Below are 23,196 nucleotides of genomic sequence, written 5' to 3'. Positions count from 1 at the left end.
GAGTAGCTTTGTAAAGTGTATTGAGTCAGGTGGATTCTCATTAATTTATGGGTTATTATGTAATCAGGACTGGCCTTCTGAGCTCTGCCACCATATATCTACCATGGAAAATATTCTGGAAACCTGGATCAGTAGGAAACATCCAAGTGTCCTAGATTGTTTTTTTTTTTTTTTTTTTAAGTTGCTCAGTCGTGTCCAACTCTTTTAGATTCATAGAAGCCATCAGTTTAAAGAGGCCTTGAAGTTTATGTAGCATAACTCAGTTTAAAAGGATTGAGGCCTGGAGATGTTAGGACATTAGTCCAGTGGTCAGAACAATTTGAAGAGATCTTGATATTGATATATTCATATTTATATTTTTGTTATTTCTCTGGTGGATTTAAAGTGGTGTGCTTATTTGCTATTTAGAGTTTTGCCAGTCATTAAGAATAGACACTTATGTTGATGTATGGCAAAAACCATCACAATATTGTAATTATCCTACAATTAAAATAAGAACAGATGTCTGAAAAAAAGGACACATGAAACAACATAAGTAGCTTTTTCACATTCCTAAACATTTTAATAATCATTATTTGCATCTGACTATATTTTTTCTGCTATCAGCTGCTATATGCTTTCCTAACTCTCTGTCCTTTCCCATCTCCTTGTCTTTTTTAAAAAACGAAGTGCTTTTTGCCTGAAAATATATGTTGCTTGATGGCAAAATGAAATCATAACTGGTTATTTACAGAAAAGAAATAACTGTAAAGAAATCTGAGCATATATTTTAATGAACAGTATATCTTTTAACCAGATATTAGAGAACTTTGTCTTAACCCCATGTTTATATTGTAAATTGCAAAATTATAGTAGTATTAGATAGGAATGGTGATTATGGTATTTTGCATGTTGTGTTTGGTTCAGAATGCATAGCCTTAATGAATATGACTTTTGTCCATTCCTTTTCATTGTAATTTGTGGGAGAGAGAAAGAATCAGATTTTCTCATTTTTCAATTTCCTGCTACAGTATAAGAATGTCATTATTTCTGATGACATATATATATATGATGAAAAGAAAATCTTTCTAATTTTTACCATTATATGTTATTCCAATGTGGTAAATGCAAACCTTTTATTCATACTCAGCATTTATAAGACCACATTTTACAGCAATATATTGATTTCTTATTGCAGGTACATGCTGGGACTTGCAGCAATTCCAGCAGTTATACAGTTTTTTGGCTTTCTCTTTTTACCTGAAAGCCCTCGATGGCTTATTCAGAAAGGACAGACTCAAAAGGCCCGTAGAATTTTATCTCAGATGCGTGGTAACCAAACCATTGATGAGGAGTATGATAGTATCAAAAACAACATTGAAGAAGAGGAAAAAGAGGTTGGCTCAGGTATGTGGATTATATATATATATATTAATTTTAAGACTACATAATAATTTTACTTATAAATCATATTCTTTTAATTTTATTTATATATCTAAATGATGAAGTGGTTCTATATGTATAACTAAGCCAAAATAAATGTATTTGAATTTCAAAAGCAAATAATTGTGTTATAAAAGAATGAAAAAAATTCCCAGAATGCCACTGTCCTCACATAATTTTTATTTTTGTGATTTCTTTTAAATCAGATATACTTGATATAGGTGTCATTTTGTATGGGGGGACATTTTTTGAGTATATTTTACATGTAAATATAAAGATAAACCTGCATTATTGACGTGTCATAAATAAAAAGTCAGTATGAACTATTGTCAAAATAAAACACTTAAGTAAAATTAAATACCTTGTTTACATATGCTACATTAATTTCCATACTAATGTTTTCCATACTAATTAATTTCCACACTAAGACTAAGCATATAGCTTCTTATACTAGTTATGGAATAGTTTTGCATTTCCCTGTTTTCATTAAAATGTTTGTGTAATCACAATTTCACTATGTCAGAAACCAAAAAAAAAAGCAAGTTTCTGGTTAATTTATGTTGATGAATATAATTTCAGAGAAGAAATCATATAGGGATTTAAAAATTCTCAGACAGGATCTATAATCTTGACAGCTTGATTTGGGTCAGCAATTTGCCAGAATTTTATGATGGGAATAAAACAGATATTTTACAATGCCTGTTGGATTCACATTCCCCAAAATTGTCTCATTTTCTCTCAACTTTCCTTCTGCCTCTACAGTAATTGGTTGTTCAATGGAGATGCTTAACTTATATTAGTAAAATGGTTATTCATACATGAAAAAATACCAAACACAAACACACCCCTTTATTGATATGTCTTACACAAGTCTTGGGAGGTCTTGGGAGGTCACTGACCTCTCTTACTATTCTTTGGATACTGAAGAAACAGTAGAATGAACGCTCTTCAGAAACTGGTCCCTCTGGTAGCCGTACATGTGTGCATGTGTGCTTAGTTGCTCAGTCGTGTCCGACTCTTTGCGACCCCGTGGACTATAGCCTGTCAGGCTCCTCTGTTCGTGGGATTTCCCAGGCAAGAATACTGGAGTGGGTTGCCATGCCCTCCTCCAGGGGATCTTCCCAACCCAGAGACTGAACCCACATCTCTAATGACTCTTGTATTGGCAAGCAGGTTCTTCACTCTAGTGCCAACCTGGGAAGCCCAAGTACTCTGCACATTAGTACATATATTAGAATTTTGCATCAACAAAATAATTCATTTTTATGGGTTCAGGATTGTATTAGGTTTTAAAATATAATTTCAAATGTTAATTTAAATTACAAATAACTTATTTTATGCTTCTGACTAAATTCCTTTCATCAGTTACTTGAATTAAATATGAGGTTGCTTTTGTAGTAATCAGTACACTTGAAACCCATGTGCTAAAAATGTGTGAGTGGAAATATTTGTTGAGTATTAGGTTATATTAAATACTACTTAGAACATAAGTTTTTATTAGTCTATGTGAGGGGTAGGACAACAATTCAATTAAAAAAAACCAAACATGTTCTTGTTTTGGAGTGGGTATACCACAGAGTCTACTACACAGCTTTGAATATGCAGCTTCATTTTAACTACTTAAAAATTTGTCTGACTGGTCTAACCATGCAGTTGTTGACACTGCACATTGCCTCTCATGACTATTTGGAATGTATAGTCAGATGGGTTTTTATAGATACTTGAGGTACACAGGATTGCAATTATCTGCATCTGCTTTGGTGGTGGTTGTGGTGGTTTAGTTGCTAAGTCATATCCAGCTCTTGGGACCCCAAGAGTTGGGGCCTGCCAGACTCCTCTGTCCATGGGATTCTCCAGGCAAGAATACTGGAGTGGGTTGCCATTTCCTTCTCCAGAGATTGAACCCAGGTCTCCTGCATTGCAGGCAGATTCTTTACTAACTGAGCTATGAGAGAAGCCCCACTTTAATTTTTATCAGAAGTCTTTGGGAACTACTTACTGTGTTTAAGCTATTTAAATATTAGCTATTTAATCATTTCCATTTAGCTATTTAATCATTTCCTCATTAAACATTGCTTTATATGTACATTTGGCACAAATTTTCTTTTTAAATTATATACATAAATGTATTTGTTATACATTACACATTCATTGAAAATTTAAAGAAAAGGCAGCCATCATTTCAAAGACAAAGTTGCAGAAATCTTAATACTGTGTTATTCACTGAAACTCAATATGTCTTATGCTTGATTAAATATTATAAACTTTATAACTAATAGGATTAATAATTTATCCATTTCTGATTTGTATTATTTGAGTACTATCATCTTGCTTACTTTTAAAACTAATCCATTGTTCTTTTATAAAGGTAAAGAATTAATAGCATTATGGCATGAATGCACACAGTTTTGCCCATGTTACATGACACCAGAAACTTGGGGCTTTATTTTTGTTATTGAGGAATCTGACCACAATAAAACATGTTTTGCACAGTATCAATTTTATTGCATCATTTTCATGTCCATGAGCAAAACTGTGTCAGTTCAGTTGGAAAATAGAGAGCAGTGCTAGAATTTGCCTTAACAACCAGGATGTCTTGCCCTCAGTCACTTTACATTTGAAGATAGGCTACATGGACTATTACACATGAAGAAACAGCTAACTTTGAAATAAAAATGTTCTGGCTCAGAGAAGATTCAGCCATTGTGTCGGAGGATTAGAGAGTGATGTATGTCAGTCAGTCCATGGATTCTGTTGAGATGAATTTCAAGCCATGACTTGGAGCCCAGAAACTCTGGGTGGTGGAAGACAGTTGTTTGGAGGGAAGAACCTTGACCTAGGCACTGTGTATACCCTGATATTCCAGGAGGGTAGAAAGTAGTTGTTTAATAATAAATAATAAAACTTTTTCTTTTAGGCAGAAATATTTTATCATCAGACATGGTGGCTTAGTTTCCTGCTACCTGTGAGCGTGCTAAATCTGATTCCAGATCAGTAAACCACATCCTTCTCTCAGAGTTCCCGGTGGATTTGTGACTTGTGACTGTTGTACTACTTAGTGAAGTGAAAGTCGCTCAGTCGTGTCCGACACTTTGTGACCCTGTGGAATTCTCCAGGTCAAAATACTGTAGTGGGTAGCCCTTCCCTTCTCTAGAGGATCTTCCCAACCCAGGGATTGAACCCAGGTCTCCCTCATTGCAGGTGTACCTTCTCTTTTTGTGAATTTTTTTTTCCCTTGATCACTTGAATTTAAATTTGCCCTCTTTGAGGAAAATAGGGATAGTGGATGAATTATGTATTAATTTTTTTTGATGTATGAAATGTCAGTGTATATGGGGCTTAATTACTACTGGGTTCAAAACACAGTTTATGACTTTAAGCAGTGAATATTGTGGCTTCTCTGACCAGGTCAGCAGCAGAGATGAGGCTCATAGGCCGTGCTTGGAATAGGATGGGGTTTATAAAATAAAATGGGGTTTCATCTCTTCTGCATGTGGCATGCAGGTCGACCTCAAATTAGGTCCTATTTGCCTTAGGCAACAGATACAAAAATATTGCTTTGATTTATGTCAAAGATTATTCTCTGTTTTCTTTTGGAAGTTTTATGGTTTCCAATTGTACATCCAGGTCTTTAATCCATTCTGAGTTTATTTTTAAATATGATGTGAGAAAACGTTCTAATTTTATTCTTTTATATGTAGTTATCCAGTTTTTCCAGCACCACTTATTAAAAAGACTGTATTTTCCTCATTGTGTATTCTTGCCTCCTTGTCATAGATTGACCAACCATAAATGTGTGAGTTTATTTCTGGGCTCTCTATTCTCTATTCATTGTTCTGCCTGTCTATTTTGTGGTCAATACCATACTGTTTTGATGATTTTGTAGGAAGTCAGGAAGAAAGATTCCTCCAACTGTTATTTTTTTCAATATTGTTTTGGCTTTTCAATGTCTTTTGTGTTTCCATAAAAATCTTAAAATTACTTATTTCTGTGAAGTGTACCACTGGTAGTTTGATAGGGATTGCATTGAATCTGTAGATTGTCTTGGGTAGTGTGGTCATTTTAACAATACTAATTCTTCCCATCCATCAACATGGTATATCTTTGCATCAGTTTGTATCATCTTCCATTTCTTTCACAGTGTTTTATAGTTTTCTGAGTACAGGTATTTTATCTCCATAGTTAAGTTTATTCCCTAGGTATTTTTTTTTAATGTGATGGCAAGTGGGATTTAAAAAAAGTCTCATTTTTGATTTTATTGTTATGTGTTTCTATATATTAAATTTGTATCCTGTAACTTTATGAATTGATAAACTCTAGTGCTTTTTCCAGAGAAGGCAATGGCACCCCACTCCAGTACTCTTGCCTGGAAAATCTCACGGACAGAGGAGCCTGGTAGGCTGCAGTCCATGGGGTCACTAAGAGTCGGATAGACTGAGTGTCTTCACTTTCACTTTTCACTTTCATGTATTGGAGAAGGAAATGGCAACCCACTCCAGTGTTCTTGCCTGGAGAATCCCAGGGACGGGGGAGCCTCGTGGGCTGCCGTCTATGGGGTCGCACAGAGTTGGACACGACTGAAGCGACTTAGCAGCAGCAGCAGTGCTTTTTCAGGGGCATCTTTAGGATTTTCAGTGTGTAGTACCATATCATCTGCAAACGGTGACCATTTTACTTCTTTCTTTCAGATTTGGATTCCTTTTATTTTTTCTTCTTCTTGACTGTGGCTGGGACATCTGAAAAAAGTGACGAGAGAAGGCTTTCTTACCTTCTTCCTGATCTTATAGAAAGTCCTTTCAATTTTCACTGTTGAGTATGCCATTAGCTGTGGGTTTGTCATAAATGGTTTTATTATGTTGAAGTATGTCCCCTGTATACCCACTTTGTGGAGAGTTTTTAATCACAAATGGATGCTGAATTATGTCAAAAGGTTTTTCTGCATCTGTTGAGATTATATGACTTTTATTCTTCACTTTGTTAATGTGGTATATCACATTAATTGATTTGTGGATATTTAGCCATCTCTGGAATAAATTCCACTTGATCATGGTGTGTGATTCTTCTAATGTATTGTTATATTTGGTTTGCTATTATTTTGTTGAGGATTTTTGCGTGTGTGTTCATCAGTGATAATGGCCTGTAATTTTTTTTAATATATATATTTCTGTTTGGTTTTGGTATCAGAGTTATTCTTGTCTTGTAGAATGAGTTTGGAAGCATTCATTCCTCTGTAATTTTTGGCAATAGTTTGAGAATGACAGGTGCTAACTCTTTTATAAATGTTTGGTAGAATTCACCTGTGAAGCCATCTGGTCTAGATGTTTGTTAGTTGAGAGTTTTTGATTATTGATTCAATTTCATTTCTGGTAATCAGTCTGTTTCTATTTTCTATTTCATTCTGGTCAGTCTTGAGAGCTTGTACATTTCTAGGAACTTGTCCATTTGTTCTAGATTATTCATTTTATTGGCATATAATCATTCATACTGTCCTTTGTATTTCTGTGTTGTTGGTTGTAAGTATTCCTTTTTCATATCTGATATAATTTGATTGGGTCCTCTCTCCTTTTTTGTTGATCAGTCTGACTTAAACTTATCAATTTTGTTTGTCTTTTTAAAGAGCTGGCTCTTCGTCTCATTGATCTCTTCTATTATTTTTTTAGTCTCTATTTTATTTATGTCTGTAATTCTCTGGTCTTTGATTTCTTCCCTTTGGCTAACTTTGGGTATTCTTTGTCTTTCTTTTTCCAGTTCCTTAGGTATAAGGTTAGGTTGTTTATTTGAGATTTTTTTCATTTCCTGAGCTTTGTTTGTATCACCATAAATTTCCCTCATAGAACTGCTTTTGCTACATCCCATAGATTTTGAATCATTGTGTTTTGTTTTCACTTGTCTGAAGGTGTGGGTGTGTGTGTGTCTTTAGATCTGAAATTAGGCCATTCTAGATAGCATATATGGGCTTTCTTGGTAGCTCAGCTGGTAAAGAATCTGCCTGCAACTCAGGAGACCACATTTTGATTCCTGGGTCTGGAAGATACCCCTGGAGAAAGAATAGGCTGCCCACTCCAGTATTCTTGGGCTTCCCTGGTGGCTCAGGCAGTAAAGAATATGTCTGCAATTCAGAAGACCTGGGTTCGATCCCTGGGTTGGGAGAATCACCTGGAGGAGGGCATGGCAACCCTCTCTAGTATTTTTGCCTGGAGAATGTCCATGGACGGAAGAGCCTGGTGGGCTACAGTCCAAGGGGTCTCAAAGAGTCAGACAGGACTGAGCAAGTTAAGCACAGCACAGATAGCATATATATGGGTATGTTTTGTATCTGTGTCCTTTCATGGGAGCATGTAGTCTGTTTAAATTGAAAATAATTATTGGTAATTAGGTACCTACTGCCTTTTTATTTTATTTTTTAACTTTACAATATTGTATTGGTTTTGCCATATATCAAAATGAATCCGCCACAGGTATACATGTGTTCCCCATCCTAAACCCTCCTCCCTCCTTCCTCCCCATACCATCCCTCTGGGTCGTCCCAGTGTACCAGCCCCAAGCATCCAGTATCGTGCATCAAACCTGGACTGGCGACTTGTTTCATATATGATATTATACATGTTTCAATGCCATTCTCCCAAATCATCCCACCCTCTCCCTCTCCCACAAGTCCAAAAGACCGTTCTATACATCAGTGTCTCTTTTGCTGTCTCGTATACAGGGTTATTGTTACCATCTTTCTAAATTCCACATATATGTGTTAGTATAGAGATACCAAAGGAATATTTCCTACAAAGATGAACTCGATAAAGGACAGAAATGGAATGGACCTAACAGAAGCAGAAAATATTAAGAAGAGATGGCAAGAATACACGAAAGAACTGTACAAAAAACATCTTCACGACCCAGATAATCACAATGGTGTGATCACTGACCTAGAGCCAGACATCCTGGAATGTGAAGTCAAGTGGGCCTTAGAAAGCATCACTACAAACAAAGCTGGTGGAGGTGATGGAATTCCAGTTGAGCTCTTTCAAATCCTGAAAGACAATGCTGTGAAAGTGCTGCACTCAATATGCCAGCAAGTTTGGAAAACTCAGCAGTGGCCACAGGACTGGAAAAGGTCAGTTTTCATTCCAATCCCAAAGAAAGGCAATGTCAAAGAATGCTCAAACTACCACACAATTGCACTCATCTCACACGCTAGTAAAGTAATGCTCAAAATTCTCCAAGCCAGGCTTCAGCAATATGTGAACCGTGAACTTCCTGATGTTCAAGCTGGTTTTAGCAAAGGCAGAGGAACCAGAGATCAAATTGCCAACATCTGCTGGATCATGGAAAAAGCAAGAGAGTTCCAGAAAGACATCTATTTCTGCTTTATTGACTATGCCAAAGCCTTTGACTGTGTGGATCACAATAAACTGTGGAAAATTCTGAAAGAGATGGGAATACCAGACCACCTGATCTGCCTCTTGAGAAATTTGTATGCAGGTCAGGAAGCAACAGTTAGAACTGGACATGGAACAACAGACTGGTTCCAAATAGGAAAAGGAGTACGTCAAGGCTGTATATTGTCACCCTGTTTATTTAACTTATATGCAGAGTACATCATGAGAAACGCTAGACTGGAAGAAGCACAAGCTGGAATCCAGATTGCCGGGAGAAATATCAATAACCTCAGATATGCAGATGACACCACCCTTATGGCAGAAAGTGAAGAGGAACTCAAAAGCCTCTTGATGAAAGTGAAAGTGGAGAGTGAAAAAGTTGGCTTAAATCTCAGCATTCAGAAAACGAAGATCATGGCATCCAGTGCCACCACTTCATGGGAAATAGATGGGGAAACAGTGGAAACAGTGTCAGACTTTATTTTTATGGGATCCAAAATCACTACAGATGGTGATTGCAGCCATGAAGTTAAAAGACGCTTACTCCTTGGAAGGAAAGTTATGACCAACCTAGATAGCATATTCAAAAGCAGAGACATTACTTTGCCAACAAAGGTTCGTCTAGTTAAGGCTATGGTTTTTCCTGTGGTCATGTATGGATGTGAGAGTTGGACTGTGAAGAAGGCTGAGCGCTGAAGAATTGATGCTTTTGAACTGTGGTGTTGGAGAAGACTCTTGAGAGTCCCTTAGACTGCAAGGAGATCCAACCAGTCCATTCTGAAGGAGATCAGCCCTGGTATTTCTTTGGAAGGAATGATGCTAAAGCTGAAACTCCAGTACTTTGGCCACCTTATGCGAAGAGTTGACTCATTGGAAATGACTCTGATGCTGGGAGGGATTGGGGGCAGGAGGAGAAGGGGATGACAGAGGATGAGATGGCTGGATGGCATCACTGACTCGATGGACATGAGTCTGAGTGAACTCCGGGAGTTGGTGATGGACAGGGAGGCCTGGCGTGCTGCAGTTCATGGGGTCACAAAGAGTCGGACACGACTGAGCGACTGATCTGATCTGATCTGATACTGTATTGGTGTTTTTCTTTCTGGCTTACTTCACTCTGTATAATAGGCTCTAATTTCATCCACCTCATTAGAACTGATTCAAATGTATTCTTTTTAATGGCTGAGTAATACTCCATTGTGTATATGTACCATAGCTTTCTTATCCATTCATCTGCTGATGGACATCTAGGTTGCTTCCATGTCGAATAGCCAAAGCAATCTTGAGAAGGAAAAATGGAACTGGAGGAATCAACCTGCCTGACTTCAGGCTCTACTACAAAGCCACAGTCATCAAGAGAGTGTGGTACTGGCACAAAGACAGAAATATTTGATCAGTGGAACAAATTAGAAAGCCCAGATATAAATCCACACACATATGGACACCTTATCTTTGACAAAGGAGGCAAGAATATACAATGGATTAAAGACAATCTTTATTTTATTTTTTTTAATATTTTATTTTATTTTTAAACTTTACACTATTGTATTGTTTTTGCCAAATATCGAAATGAATCCGCCACAGGTATACATGTGTTCCCCATCCTGAACCCTCCTCCCTCCCCATACCATCCCTCTGGGTTGTCCCAGTGCACAATCTCTTTAACAAGTGGTGCTGGGAAAACTGGTCAACCACTTGTAAAAGAATGAAACTAGAACACTTTCTAACACCATACACAAAAATAAACTCAAAATGGATTAAAGATCTAAACGTAAGACCAGAAACTATAAAACTCCTAGAAGAGAACATAGGCAAAACACTCTCTGACATACATCACAGCAGGATCCTCTATGATCCACCTGCCAGAATATTGGAAATAAAAACAAAAATAAACAAATGGGACCTAATTAAACTTAAAAGCTTCTGCACAACAAAGGAAACTATAAGCAAGGTGAAAAGACAGCCTTCAGAATGGGAGAAGATAATAGCAAATGATGCAACTGACAAACAACTAATCTCAAAAATATACAAGCAACTCCTACAGCTCAATTCCAGAAAAATAAATGACCCAATCAAAAAATGGGCCAAAGAACTAAATAGACATTTCTCCAAAGAAGACATACAGATGGCTAACAAACACATGAAAAGATGCTCAACCTCACTCATTATCAGAGAAATGCAAATCAAAACCACTATGAGGTACCATTTCACGCCAGTCAGAATGGCTGTGATCCAAAAGTCTACAAGCAATAAATGCTGGAGAGGGTGTGGAGAAAAGGGAAGCCTCTTACACTGTTGGTGGGAATGCAAAGTAGTACAGCCACTATGGAGAACAGTGTGGAGATTCCTTAGAAAACTAGAAATAGAACTGCCTTATGATCCAGCAATCCAACTGCTGGGCCCACTGCCTTTTAAAAAAATGTTTTGGGGTAGTTTTGTAGTTAGTTTTTGCTCTTCTTTTGATTTATGCTCTTGTGATTTGATCTTTAGTGTTATGCTTTGATTCCTTTTTCTTTTTTGTACACATCTATTACAGGTTTCTGGTTTGTGGTTACCATGAGGTTTTTTTTTTTTTAATAACTCTTACTCCTTGGAAGAAAAGTTATGACCAACCTAGACAACATATTAAAAAGCAGTGACATTACTTTGTCAACAAGGGTCCATCTAGTCAAGGCTATGGTTTTTCCAGTCATGTATCGATGTGAGAGTTGGACTATACAGAAAGCTGAGCACCGAAGAATTGATGCTTTTGAACTGTGGTGTTGGAAAAAACTCTTTAGAGTCCCTTGGACTTCAAGGAGATCCAACCAGTCCATCCTAAAGGAGATCAGTTCTGGATGTTCATTGAAAGGACTGATGTTGAAGCTGAAACTCCAATACTTTGGCCACCTGATGTGGAGAGCTAACTATTTTGAAAAGACCCTGATGCTGGGAAAGATTGAAGGCAGCAGGAAAAGGGGACGACAGAGGATGAGATGTTGGATGGCATCATGGACTCAATGGACATGAGTGTGAGTAAACTCTGGGAGTTGGTGATGGACAGGGAGGCCTGGTGTGCTGTGGTTAATGGGGTCACAAAGAGTCAGACATGACTGAGCAACTGAATTGAACTGAGTATGTGTATGTGTGTATGTGTATATATATATATATATATATATATATATCTTAAAGTATATATATATGATTATTTTAAGTTGCTAATCTCTTCATTTCAAATGCAATTTAATAATCCTATATTTTCTTCAACCTTCCCCAGGATTACTTTTCTTGACATCATATTTTACATATCTTTTTTTTGTGTATTCCTCAACTACTTATAGCAGATACAGATGACTTTATAGTGCTTTTGTCTTGTAACCTTTTACTAACTTTGTCCATGCTTGATTACTACCTTTACTATGTTTTTACCTTTATTGTATTTTTGACTTAACCAGTGAGCTTTTTTCCTTTAGTACTTTTTATGTTTCTAGTTGTGGCTTCTTTTGTTGTTGTTGTTCACCTTTCACATTTATTGTAAAGGAGTTATTGTGGTGCTGAACTGAAAGAGTTCTTATCTATAAGCAAGAGTTCTTTTGCTTATCTATAAACTTTTTGATCTCATCATCAAATCTGAATGAATGCCTAGCTGGGTAGGTAATTTTTGAGGTAGGTTTTTTGCTTTCACCACTTTAAGTATATCGTGACACTCTTCTGACCTCAGGGTTTGTGATGAAAAGTCAGCTGATAGACCTGGGAGTCCCAAGTCTAGTGCTTCTGCACTCGTGTGTGGTCCTGAGTCCTAGGCCCTCAGTGGATGTAGCCATCTCCAAGGATGGCTGTATGCTCAAGAGTTTTACAGCAGCCCTCCTACTTTTGGGGGGCTGTGTCCTCTGCAGGTTAGTTACTTGGCTTGAGACATCCCAGTACAGGTGCTTATAGCCTACTAGGCAAGGCCAGGTCCCTAGACTGATAAACTAGAGGGGGAGCTTGTTAGTACCACTGTCCACATGGTAGAACAAGTTCCCAAAAATGGATAACGCCAGTATCTGTGTTTCCAGGGTAAGCTCCAATTGCTTCTGGCTTCTGGAGATTCTTTAAGGTTGGCCTGCATCTGACCCAGGATCCTTTAAAATTACTGCTTCTGCCCTGGGTCCCTGAGCGTGTGACATTTTGATTGCACTCTAAGAGTGGAGTCTCTATCTTCCACAGCTCGCCTGAATGTAAACACTACTGACCTTCAAAACCAGATATTCTAGGGGCTGGTCTTCCCAGTGCAGGACTCCCTGCATTTCTAATTTTCCTCTCACTGTGGGTCATCCACCTAGAGGCATGGGTCTTGACTACGCCTTTGCTTCTCCTACCCATATCATTGTGGTTTCTTCTTTATGTCTTTAGTTATATAATAATTTTTTCTGGTAGATTCTGGTCTTTCTCATCAGTATTGCTCTGTAAATGGTTGTAATTGTTGTATGCCCATGAGAGGAGGGGAGCTGAGGGTCTTTCTACTCTACCATTATGGCCAAGCTTTCTTCATTTTCATATTTTTTAAATTAAGATATAATAATTGACATAACTTTGTATTGGTTCCAGGTGTACAACATAATGATTTATGTTCATACTGTGAAGTGATTACCACACACAGTAAAAAACATTTTTTTCTTAACTTTTTCAATTTTTTGTCTTACACCAGAGAACAACAAACATATTCATCAGGTGGTGTCATAGGGAGAGTTGAAGGCTGTTACTGACATGCTTCTCAGAAGAAGCTTGTTAGACAGGACTCAAGGAAAGTGTGACATTAGGCACGCTTTCTGCCACTCCCTTCTAGGCTCTGCACTGAAGGATTAAAGCAGGATCATTGGAGGGAAAATGTGAACAAAGAAAGTTCTCTCTCCCTGGAGAAATAAACAGATGTTGATGCGTGAATCCTTATAAAAAGACCAGGGAAAGTCTTTTGGGATCATCAAGGCAACTTCGGTGTTCCAGCAGGTTGATAACGGGAGCCAGGCAAAGGAGAGACTGAATACAGACCTGAGGTGGCAGGGGCAGCCTCCTGCAAATATTTTCATCTGTTTATAGCACATGGGCAATCTGAGGAATTTGAAAACCTAAACAGACTTTTTTTTTTAACGAAGAACTTCTTTGTATGTCCTATCTTGTATATATATAAATATATATATATGAAAGTGAAGTCTCTCAGTCATGTACGACTCTTTGCAACCCCATGGACTGTAGCCTACCAGGCTTCTCTGTCCATGGGATTTTCCAGGCAAGAGTACTGGAATGGGTTGCCATTTCCTTCTCCAGAGGATCTTCCCAACTCAGGGATTGAACCTAGGTCTCCCTCATTGTAGGCAGATGCTTTGCCGTCTGAGCCACCAGGGAATATATGTAAATCTTTTTACAGTTAATATTGCCTCAGTACAGTTCATTTCAGTCGCTCAGTCGTGTCCAACTCTTTGTGACCCCATGGACTGCAGCACTCCAAGCCTCCCTGTCCATCACCAGCTTCCGGAGTTTACTTAAACTCATGTCCATTGAGTCGGTGATGCCATCCAATCATTTCATCCTCGGTCTTCCCCTTCCCCTCCCGCCTTCAATCTTTCCCAGCATCAGGATCTTTTCAAATGAGTCAGCTCTTTGCATCAGGTGGCCAAACTACTGGAGTTTCAGCTTCAGCATCCGTCCTTCCAATGAATATTCAGGATTGATTTCCTTTAGGATGGACTGGCTGGATCTCCTTGCAGTCCAAGGGACTCTAAAGAGTTTTCTCCAACACCACAGTTTAAAAGCATCAATTCTTTGGTGCTCAGCTTTCTTTATAGTTCAACTCTCACATTCATACATGACTGCTGGAAAAACCATAGCCTTGACTAGATGGACCTTTGTTGGCAAAGTAATGTCTCTTCTTTTTAATATTCTGTCAAGGTTGGTCATAACTTCCTCCAAGGAGTAAGCGTCTTTTAATTTCATGGCTGCAGTCACCATCTGCAGTGATTTTGTAGCCCCCAAAAGTAAAATCTGCTGCTGTTTCCACTTTTCCCCCATCTGTTTACCATGAAGTGATGGGACCAGATACCATGATCTTCGTTTTCTGAATGTTGAGTTTTAAGCCAACTTTTTCACTCTCCTCTTTGACTTTTGTCAAGAGGTTCTTTAGTTTTTCTTCACTTTCTGCCATAAAGGTGGTGTCATCTGCATATCTGAGGTTATTGATATTGCCTAGGTTTACCTAAAACACATACTTCCAAAATTGATTTATTTCATGTAAGAATGTCACCGAGAAATTGCCCTACCCTTTGGGCACAAAAATCTTAATATTGGACGTATGTGAGAATAGCAGCCCAGAGGTACTAGTTAATGCTTTAAACTGAAATTAGATTCAGGCCTACTGGTTGTTAGTCACTGTTGTGGTCAGGTTATCTATGCAGTGTATAATCTTTGCAGAAACATTTATGTCAAGAAGATTTGCATTGTTTAATTGTATCAACAAATCAGCTCAGTAATCTGCAAGCATGTTGACTCTGTTTTGCCTTCATTGGGTAGTTTAATCTCCAGCCTGGAAAAAAAGAATGTTGTAGAATGGAACATTTATTCAAGACCTTCCTGTGAGTTCACTTTTTAAAGCCTGGTATGATTTACCTTAGCTGTTTGGAGGTCATACCTATGGTGTACAGGAAAGAATAGCTGCATCTCTCTCTCTTTTTTTTCTTCCAGTAATTTTACAGTTAGGTCATCAAGATTCATATCCTTGTAAGTCAGTTTCCTTTTTTATATGAGTTGATATTGTCTCTGACCATTTCAACAAATCATATTCTGCAGAGAGGTCAAAAAGGGTAGATACATATCATCTGTTTTAATAGAAGTCCTTCCAAAAGTTCTGTAGATATCTAATTCCAGCCTAATGACATTTCAGTGGAATGCTCGTTGCAGTTGACATCTATTGCCCTTAGCTCAAAGTGTCATTTTTCCAAATATTTCTGGTAGTTTTGCTTATATTTTCTTTGTGTGATAGTAGTGTTTCCTGACTGAAAGTAATGCATATGTGCTATTTACTGGATAATTTTGAAATAGATATTAACAAATTGTTTCTCAGCAAGATGGACAACCAATTTTCCATATGTAGGAAAAGAAAATGTTTCTATAGCTAATATTCTTGAAATTGTTGCAAAATTACCCAGATTTTCAACTGTGAGGCTGTTATATATCTATCTCCTATGGTAAACGATAGATTAAAATAAAAGGTTAAGTGAAAAGCTACTTTAATTCTCTATCTTTGTGTTAACAAGCTGTAAGCTGAAGGATTGTTAAAAGAATATATAATTCTATTCAGTTTTTAGTTAAACTTATTTTCTTAGGCATCATGACTTATTCAAAAGAACTGCTATTTAGTTCAACATGTCTTTAAGTAAAAGTTGCTTTGACCCCAGAGAACCTTTAAAATCATAAGCAAAATTGGAATAGTTCTTAGGTTTCACATTAAAATGTCACTGACTCTCCTCTTACAAAGAGATAAACAACAACATTGAGAATTTTTTCTACTCTGTAAATCACTGAAAAAGGAAGTACTTTTCAGATTACTTATAGCCTTTCAAGCCATTTTTACTGGTTAATATTGAAAATTCAGATTGTTTCAGAAAGTTGATAGTTGATGGTTCATCCTTCTGCTTTCTTGCTAGTTCAGTTTAGTTCAGTCGCTCAGTCGTGTCCAACTCTCTGCGACCCCATGAATTGCAGCACGCCAGGCCTCCCTGTCCATCACCACTCTCGCAGTTCACCCAGACTCTTGTCTATCGAGTCGGTGATGCCATCCAGCCATCTTATCCTCTGTCATCCCCTTCTCCTCCTGCCCCCAATCCTTCCCAGTATCAAAGTCTTTTCCAATGAGTCAACTCTTCGCATGAGGTGGCCAAAGTACTGGAGTTTCAGCTTTAGTACCATTCCTTCCAAAGAACACCCAGGACTGATCTCCTTTAGGATGGACTGGCTGGATCTCCTTGCAGTCCAAGGGACTCTCAAGAGTCTTCTTCAACACCGCAGTTCAAAAGCATCAATTCTTCGGCACTCAGCTTTCTTCACAGTTCAACTTTCACATCCATACATGACCACTGGAAAAACCATAGCCTTGACTAGATGAACCTTTGTTGGCAAAGTAATGTCTCTGCTTTTGAATATTGCCATCCAGGTTGGTCGTAACTTTCCTTCCAAGGAGTAAGCGTCTTTTAATTTCATGGCTGCAGTCACCATCTGCAGTGATTTTGGAGACCCCCAAAATAAAGTCTGACACTGTTTCCACTGTTTCCCCATCTATTTCCCATGAAGTGATGGGACCAGATGCCATGATCTTAGTTTTCTGAATCCATCTCATAGAAAAATCCAGGCTTAGGATGTTTTGCTTGTGTCAAATTTTTTTTTTTTATTCTAACACATTATAAAGTTTTTCTGTATTTAATACAGATAGGAGGAGAAAACCCAGCAAAGTACATTTCAAAAGGAATGTAGTTCTTGAGTTGCTGCTTCAGGGAAGTTCATTTCCGACTTAACACTAAATCCATCATTCAGCACAAATGATAATCTGCTTTGTAAATAAAACCATGGTCTGGAGATTTCTTTCCTTGAGAAAAGACAAACTGTTGTGCCCTTTAAAGGTTACCTAGTGTTTGGAGAAGGTTAGAGGAATATCCTGAAGAAAATGCAATTTTCTTCATCTGAAAAAGAAAGGCACTTGAGCTACTCTTGAATGTTGGGACTTTTTAGTGATAACAGGACAGTTCCACTGATGGGCTGTCAGATCCATCACAGTATTAATAATCATGTTGTGTACTATCTGAAGAAACTTGCCTATTTACAAATGTCAGAAGAGATCATCTCAAATGTTTCTCAAAGATCCAAGGAATTACTCTTAAATTTTTCTAATGTTTTAAATTTAGTTTGAAATGGCAGATAGAGTGGTCACACAATGTTAATTTTCTCCTTCTTTTACCACTTTACATCAAGCCTTATAAACACTCATGAGGGTGATTTTTAATCTGCTAAATTTAACTAATTTAAAATTTTTAATTTAACAAATTGTTTAATTTTTAGTCTTAGTGAACACTTACCATAGATACATAAATTTCAGTTAACTTACCATCTGCATTTAAATTACTTGAAATGTATTCGATATGGAGATATGTGTTTGGCAGGATAGACTGAGGAGAAAAATACTACATTTATGAAGCTATGCCAATAAAAAATTGTTGTAGAATTGTCTTCACACTTTGAGTATAGTGTTTTCCTCCCCGATTTTTTTCAAGATAGTTCCTTGAAAATGATTCCACTGGATGTCTTAGAATAAAATAAATCTTCAAAATACCTTTTTAAAAAGGTAGAATCTAATAAGTGCTCTTTCTAGGGGATGAAGGAGACCTAGAGACTTTTAAAACCAGGTTTATATAAAAGCAAAGATGATTTTTAGTGCTATCTTACTCATTATTCATATTTAAACAATAGTAATGTGAAAATGACAGTAGCGATAACTGTTTACTGAATGCTGGGTTCTGTAAATGTTTCATGCATGTGTGCGTGCACACACACACCATTCTCTGATTTTAAAACAGTCCTACAGTTTAGACATTATCATCCATATTGTATTGAGGAAATGGACCGCTGTCACAGTCAAACAGCTGGGAAGTGAACGAGGCAGGATCTGAGCCCTACCTCACCACCTCTCAAGCCTCTCCTTAGTCCAGTGGGCTAATTGTTCATCTCATGCCGCCTCTGCACTATGCGGTTTGGATGTATATGCTGAAAAAAGAGATGAGGCCTTGTCCTTGCTCTTAAGAAGCTAAGTTTTATAACTTCCTTAAGTTTGTCTTCCTTTTCTGAAGGAAAAAAACAGAAACCAACCTCAAAAATATGAATGAGACAGCTCTCAGAATCAGTTGGCAAATAATTTACTTGAGTTGCTTTCACTTTGAGAGCATGTTTTTCTTCAGTTCCCTCATTTCCACTCTCGATGTCATTGCCTGAGTGGGTTTCTGCTGTTCATCTCTGGGTGTCAGGTACCAGTGGCTTCTGCTGGTCTTCTTGCTTCTGGCATTCACTTTCATTTACTTTCTCATTCACCCTCTTCATTCACTTTCTCAGAGGCCTCCAAGGGTTATCATCCCAACACATACACAACATCACATCCCTCTCCTCAGAAGCAAATTCCACGATATGTTAATAAACTTTCATTAAAATCTGGGTTTAGTTTATCTTTCCAGCCTATTTCACTAGAGCCAAGACTTTGTCATCATTAAAAGGAAGATGGCACCTTGGAAGATGCCACCTTCATTGACTGAGTGGAGCCTCCTGACTCTCAGGGTGGAGAGTGATGACTAGAGGTGGGGAGACTGTCTGGGTGGAGTTCCTGAGCTTCACTATTTGATCCAACCAGTGCTTCCTGCAAAGAAATTGTAAATATTGCCCCACACTAAAAAGTATATTACATTTGAAAACTAGTAACATGGTGAAGATTTTCTACGCTAAGAAGGCCTTAACCTGATCCATCATCACTGACATTTGGAAAGTTGTTGAGAAAGACTGAAATAGAAGTACTTAGGTATTTCTTTCTGCGTAGTCTAGTAGATGCTGATATTGTTTTTATTGGGTTGTACAAGTGTAGGAAGTCTACAAATTTGATAAAATCATGTTTCATCTGAAAGAAATAAATTTAAAAGGTAGTATAGGGATATCCCCTGGAGAAGGAAATGACAACCCACTCCAGTATTATTGCCTGGAAAATCCCATGGACAGAGGAGCAGTCCATGAGGCTGCAAAGTTGGACATGACTGAGTGACTTCACTTTCACTTATAGGGATATTTTAATGTGTTTAATATGATAGGTTTGGCACTGTTCTCACTGGTGGTAGAATAACTTTTATTTTGATGCCTTATTACAGAAGTCCTGAACTTTCTCTGTAAGGGCCAGATAGTAAATACTTGGCTTTGTGGCCACATCATTTCTGTCGAAACTACTCAACCTGCTATTGCAACATGAATGCAACCAGAGACAAACTGTGAAGGAATGAGTGTGGCTTGTGCAACAAAACACAAAAGCTTATTATTTTGTACCTCTTTTTTATTTTACTATTTATAAAAATAGGGAGCTGCCCAAATTTTGCCTATGGGTTATAGTTTATTGACACCTTCTTAATCAGTCATTAAAATTTTTTTATGATGATAAGAAAAGTGCTGTTTTCATGCTTTGAGATTTGCTTTTAAAAGTATTTGTTGTATTATAATTTTATATACAGAGTGTATTTGTTTATAAAGAAACACAGGCTATTCAATTTCATTGACAGTTTTTCTTGAACTGTAACATATTATCACACCATTTTAGTAGTTGGAACTGAACAAAATGAAACTCTTTTCTCTTAAAAGGAGTTCCCAAAGATAATTGTTCAAACTTTTTCTGATCATTTTTTTAAGGAAACAGTTGATTAACCTTTATTTATTGACTGTCAATTATAATAGAAGTGTTAGTTGCTCATTTCTATATGACTCTTTGCAATCCCATGGACTGTAGTCCACCAGGCTCTTCTGTCCATGAAATTCTCCAGGCAAGAATACTGGAGTGGGTTGTCATTTCCTTCAGAAATAATAGAAGAGAGATAGTTAAAAAGTCGAGTTTGGGGCTTCCCTGGTGACTCAGTGGTTAAGAATCTGCCTTGCAGTGCAAGGGACACAGGTTTGATCCCTGGTCTGGGAACATCCCACCTGCCTCAGAGCACCTAAGCCCATGCACCACAACTACTGAGCCCACACTTTAGAGGCCTTAAGCCACAACTGCTGATGTTCTTACGTCTGAAGCCTGTGCTCCACAACCAGAGACGACACCACAGTGAGAAGCCCCGGAACTGCAATGAAGAGTGGACCCTGTTTGCCACAACTAGAGAAAGCTTGCGTGCAGTAGTGAAGGCCCACCACAACCAAAGGAAAAAGAAAGAAAAGAAGAACTGAGAGTTTTATAAGGCTAGAATAATTTGTTTATCCACAGGTATCCTTTGACTACTTATCATGTGTCAGGCTGTGCTAGGTGCCAGTTTACAGGCTTTTGTAATAATGATGGCTAATATTTCTTGAGCACTTTGTATGAGCCAATCATTATAAGTCCATTATGTATCTAACCAGTATAATTATCACAGCAACAGAGGTAAATGCCAGTGGGATCTGCATTTCACAGATGAAGAAACAGACTCAGTGGGGTTAAGTAATTTGCTGAAGATCACAGGAAAGCCAAGAATGTTCTAAGTAATTGTCTCTCTTAACAGCCATACTCTATAGCTTGTCATGCTGAATAAAATAGACAAGGTCCCTATTGTGATGGACCTTATTTAGAACTAAAAGAAACAGCCACTTACAAAATAAGTAAACAAGAAACTGCCACCTATTGTCAATAATATTGAAATGTTCTGTAGAGGTAAGGGGGACTATTCCAAAGAGAGATCACAAAAATACTAATAGAGATGGGGGTGATGACTGTGGAATTGCTGTGAACACAGTAATACACAGGAGAATCAGGTAAAATTCTTTTAAATCATATAAAGCTTTCAGTAATCTCATCTGTTAATATTACACTTATGTAGCCCTTTGAAGAACACAAATGCATCAATTCAGAATGCAGTTTGCATGGTTTCAGTTATACCAGTGAGGGTAGTCTCTTTTGTGATATATTTTTGTTTCTTTTAATGATCCTTTAAACAATGGAGAATGTTTAGTCAACAAATCAAAAGGCTTTAAGTAAGTAAGAAAGGATGGTTTCTTTATTACATTTCATTATCCCTTGAAAACTTGAGAGAGGGGAGTTTAGGACATACATTGATTTTCCAAAAGGAAGTAGTGGTCCACAAATAGACAACAATTATCTCACACAATCCAGTTTACTAAAATATATATGATGTTAAATTTCTGATGAATTTCTATAAAGAAGTGGTGAATCTTTCATACTTACTTTGCTTGTTGTTGTTATTTAGTCACTAAGTTGTGTCCAACTCTTGTGACCCCATGGACTTTGGCCCGCCAGGCTCATCTGTCCATGGGGATCTGACCATGCTCTTTCCTTCTCTAGGGGATCTTCCTAACCCAGGGATTGTACTGTGTCTCCTGCATTGGCAGGCAGATTATTTACTGTTGAGCCACCAGGGAAGCACACTTAACTTTGCTATTTCCTGTGTATTTTAAAGTTTGAAGATATGGTAAAATTAGAACAGGACCTATAGTAAGGGGCAAACTTGCATATCCATTGGCAGAAGAAGTTCATTACACTCATTAATGTGTACATTTAACAAGAATTGGGCACCTGCCAAATACCATACTCTGTTCTGACTGCTAAGATTATGGCAGTGACCACAGCACAGACTCTGCCTTCATGGATCAACATTCTGGTGAAGGAATGCAGACAATAAAGAAGTATATAGTACAGAGTTAGTAGAAGGAAAGAAATCTTAAAAATTAGGGCAGAAATAAATGCAAAAGAAACAAAAGAGACCATAGCGAAAATCGACAAAGCCAAAAGCTGGTTCTTTGAAAGGGTAAATAAAATTGACAAACCATTAGCCAGACTCATCAAGAAACAAAGGGAAAAAATCAAATCAATAAAATTAGAAATGAAAATGGAGAGATCACAACAGACAACACACAAATACAAAGGATCATAAGAGACTACTATCAACAATTATATGCCAATAAAATGGACAACGTGGAAGAAATGGACAAATTCTTAGAAAAGTACAACTTTCCAAAACTGGACCAGGAAGAAATAGAAAATCTTAACAGACCCATCACAAACACGGAAATTGAAACTGTAATCAAAAATCTTCCAGCAAACAAAAGCCCAGATCCAGACGGCTTCACAGCTGAATTCTACCAAAAATTTAGAGAAGAGCTAACACCTATCCTGCTCAAACTCTTCCAGAACATTGCAGAGGAAGGTAAACTTCCAAACTCATTCTATGAGGCCACCATCACCCTAATACCAAAACCTGACAAAGATCCCACAAAAAAAGAAAACTACAGGCCAATATCACTGATGAACATAGATGCAAAAATCCTTAACAAAATTCTAGCAACCAGAATCCAACAACACATTAAAAAGATCATACACCATGACCAAGTGGGCTTTATCCCAGGGATGCAAGGATTATTTAATATCCGCAAATCAATCAATGTTATACACCACATTAACAAATTGAAAAACAAAAACCATATGATTATCTCAATAGATGCAGAGAAAGCCTTTGACAAAATTCAACATCCATTTATGATAAGAACTCTCCAGAAAGCAGGAATAGAAGGAACATACCTCAACATAATAAAAGCTATATATGACAAACCCACAGCAAACATTATCCTCAATGGTGAAAAACTGAAAGCATTTCCTCTAAAGTCAGGAACAAGA

At 37.5% G+C, this 23,196-nt stretch overlaps 1 protein-coding gene across 1 annotated transcript in view; it reads left to right on the top strand.

Annotated features, from left to right (window-relative positions):
* Positions 1-23,196, top strand: part of SLC2A13 (solute carrier family 2 member 13) — a 523,994-nt gene that overhangs the window by 123,994 nt on the left and 376,804 nt on the right. Inside the window, exon 3 of the mRNA XM_027542584.1 lies at positions 1,178-1,386. Within this exon, the coding sequence (XP_027398385.1) occupies positions 1,178-1,386 (209 nt within the window). The remainder of the gene's footprint in view (positions 1-1,177; positions 1,387-23,196) is intronic.

This window comes from Bos indicus x Bos taurus, chromosome 5, assembly GCF_003369695.1.
Source record: "Bos indicus x Bos taurus breed Angus x Brahman F1 hybrid chromosome 5, Bos_hybrid_MaternalHap_v2.0, whole genome shotgun sequence".
Classification (NCBI taxonomy): Eukaryota; Metazoa; Chordata; class Mammalia; order Artiodactyla; family Bovidae; genus Bos; species Bos indicus x Bos taurus.
The sequence above is the reverse complement of the archived record's forward strand: the minus strand, read 5'-3'. Positions and strand labels throughout refer to the sequence as shown.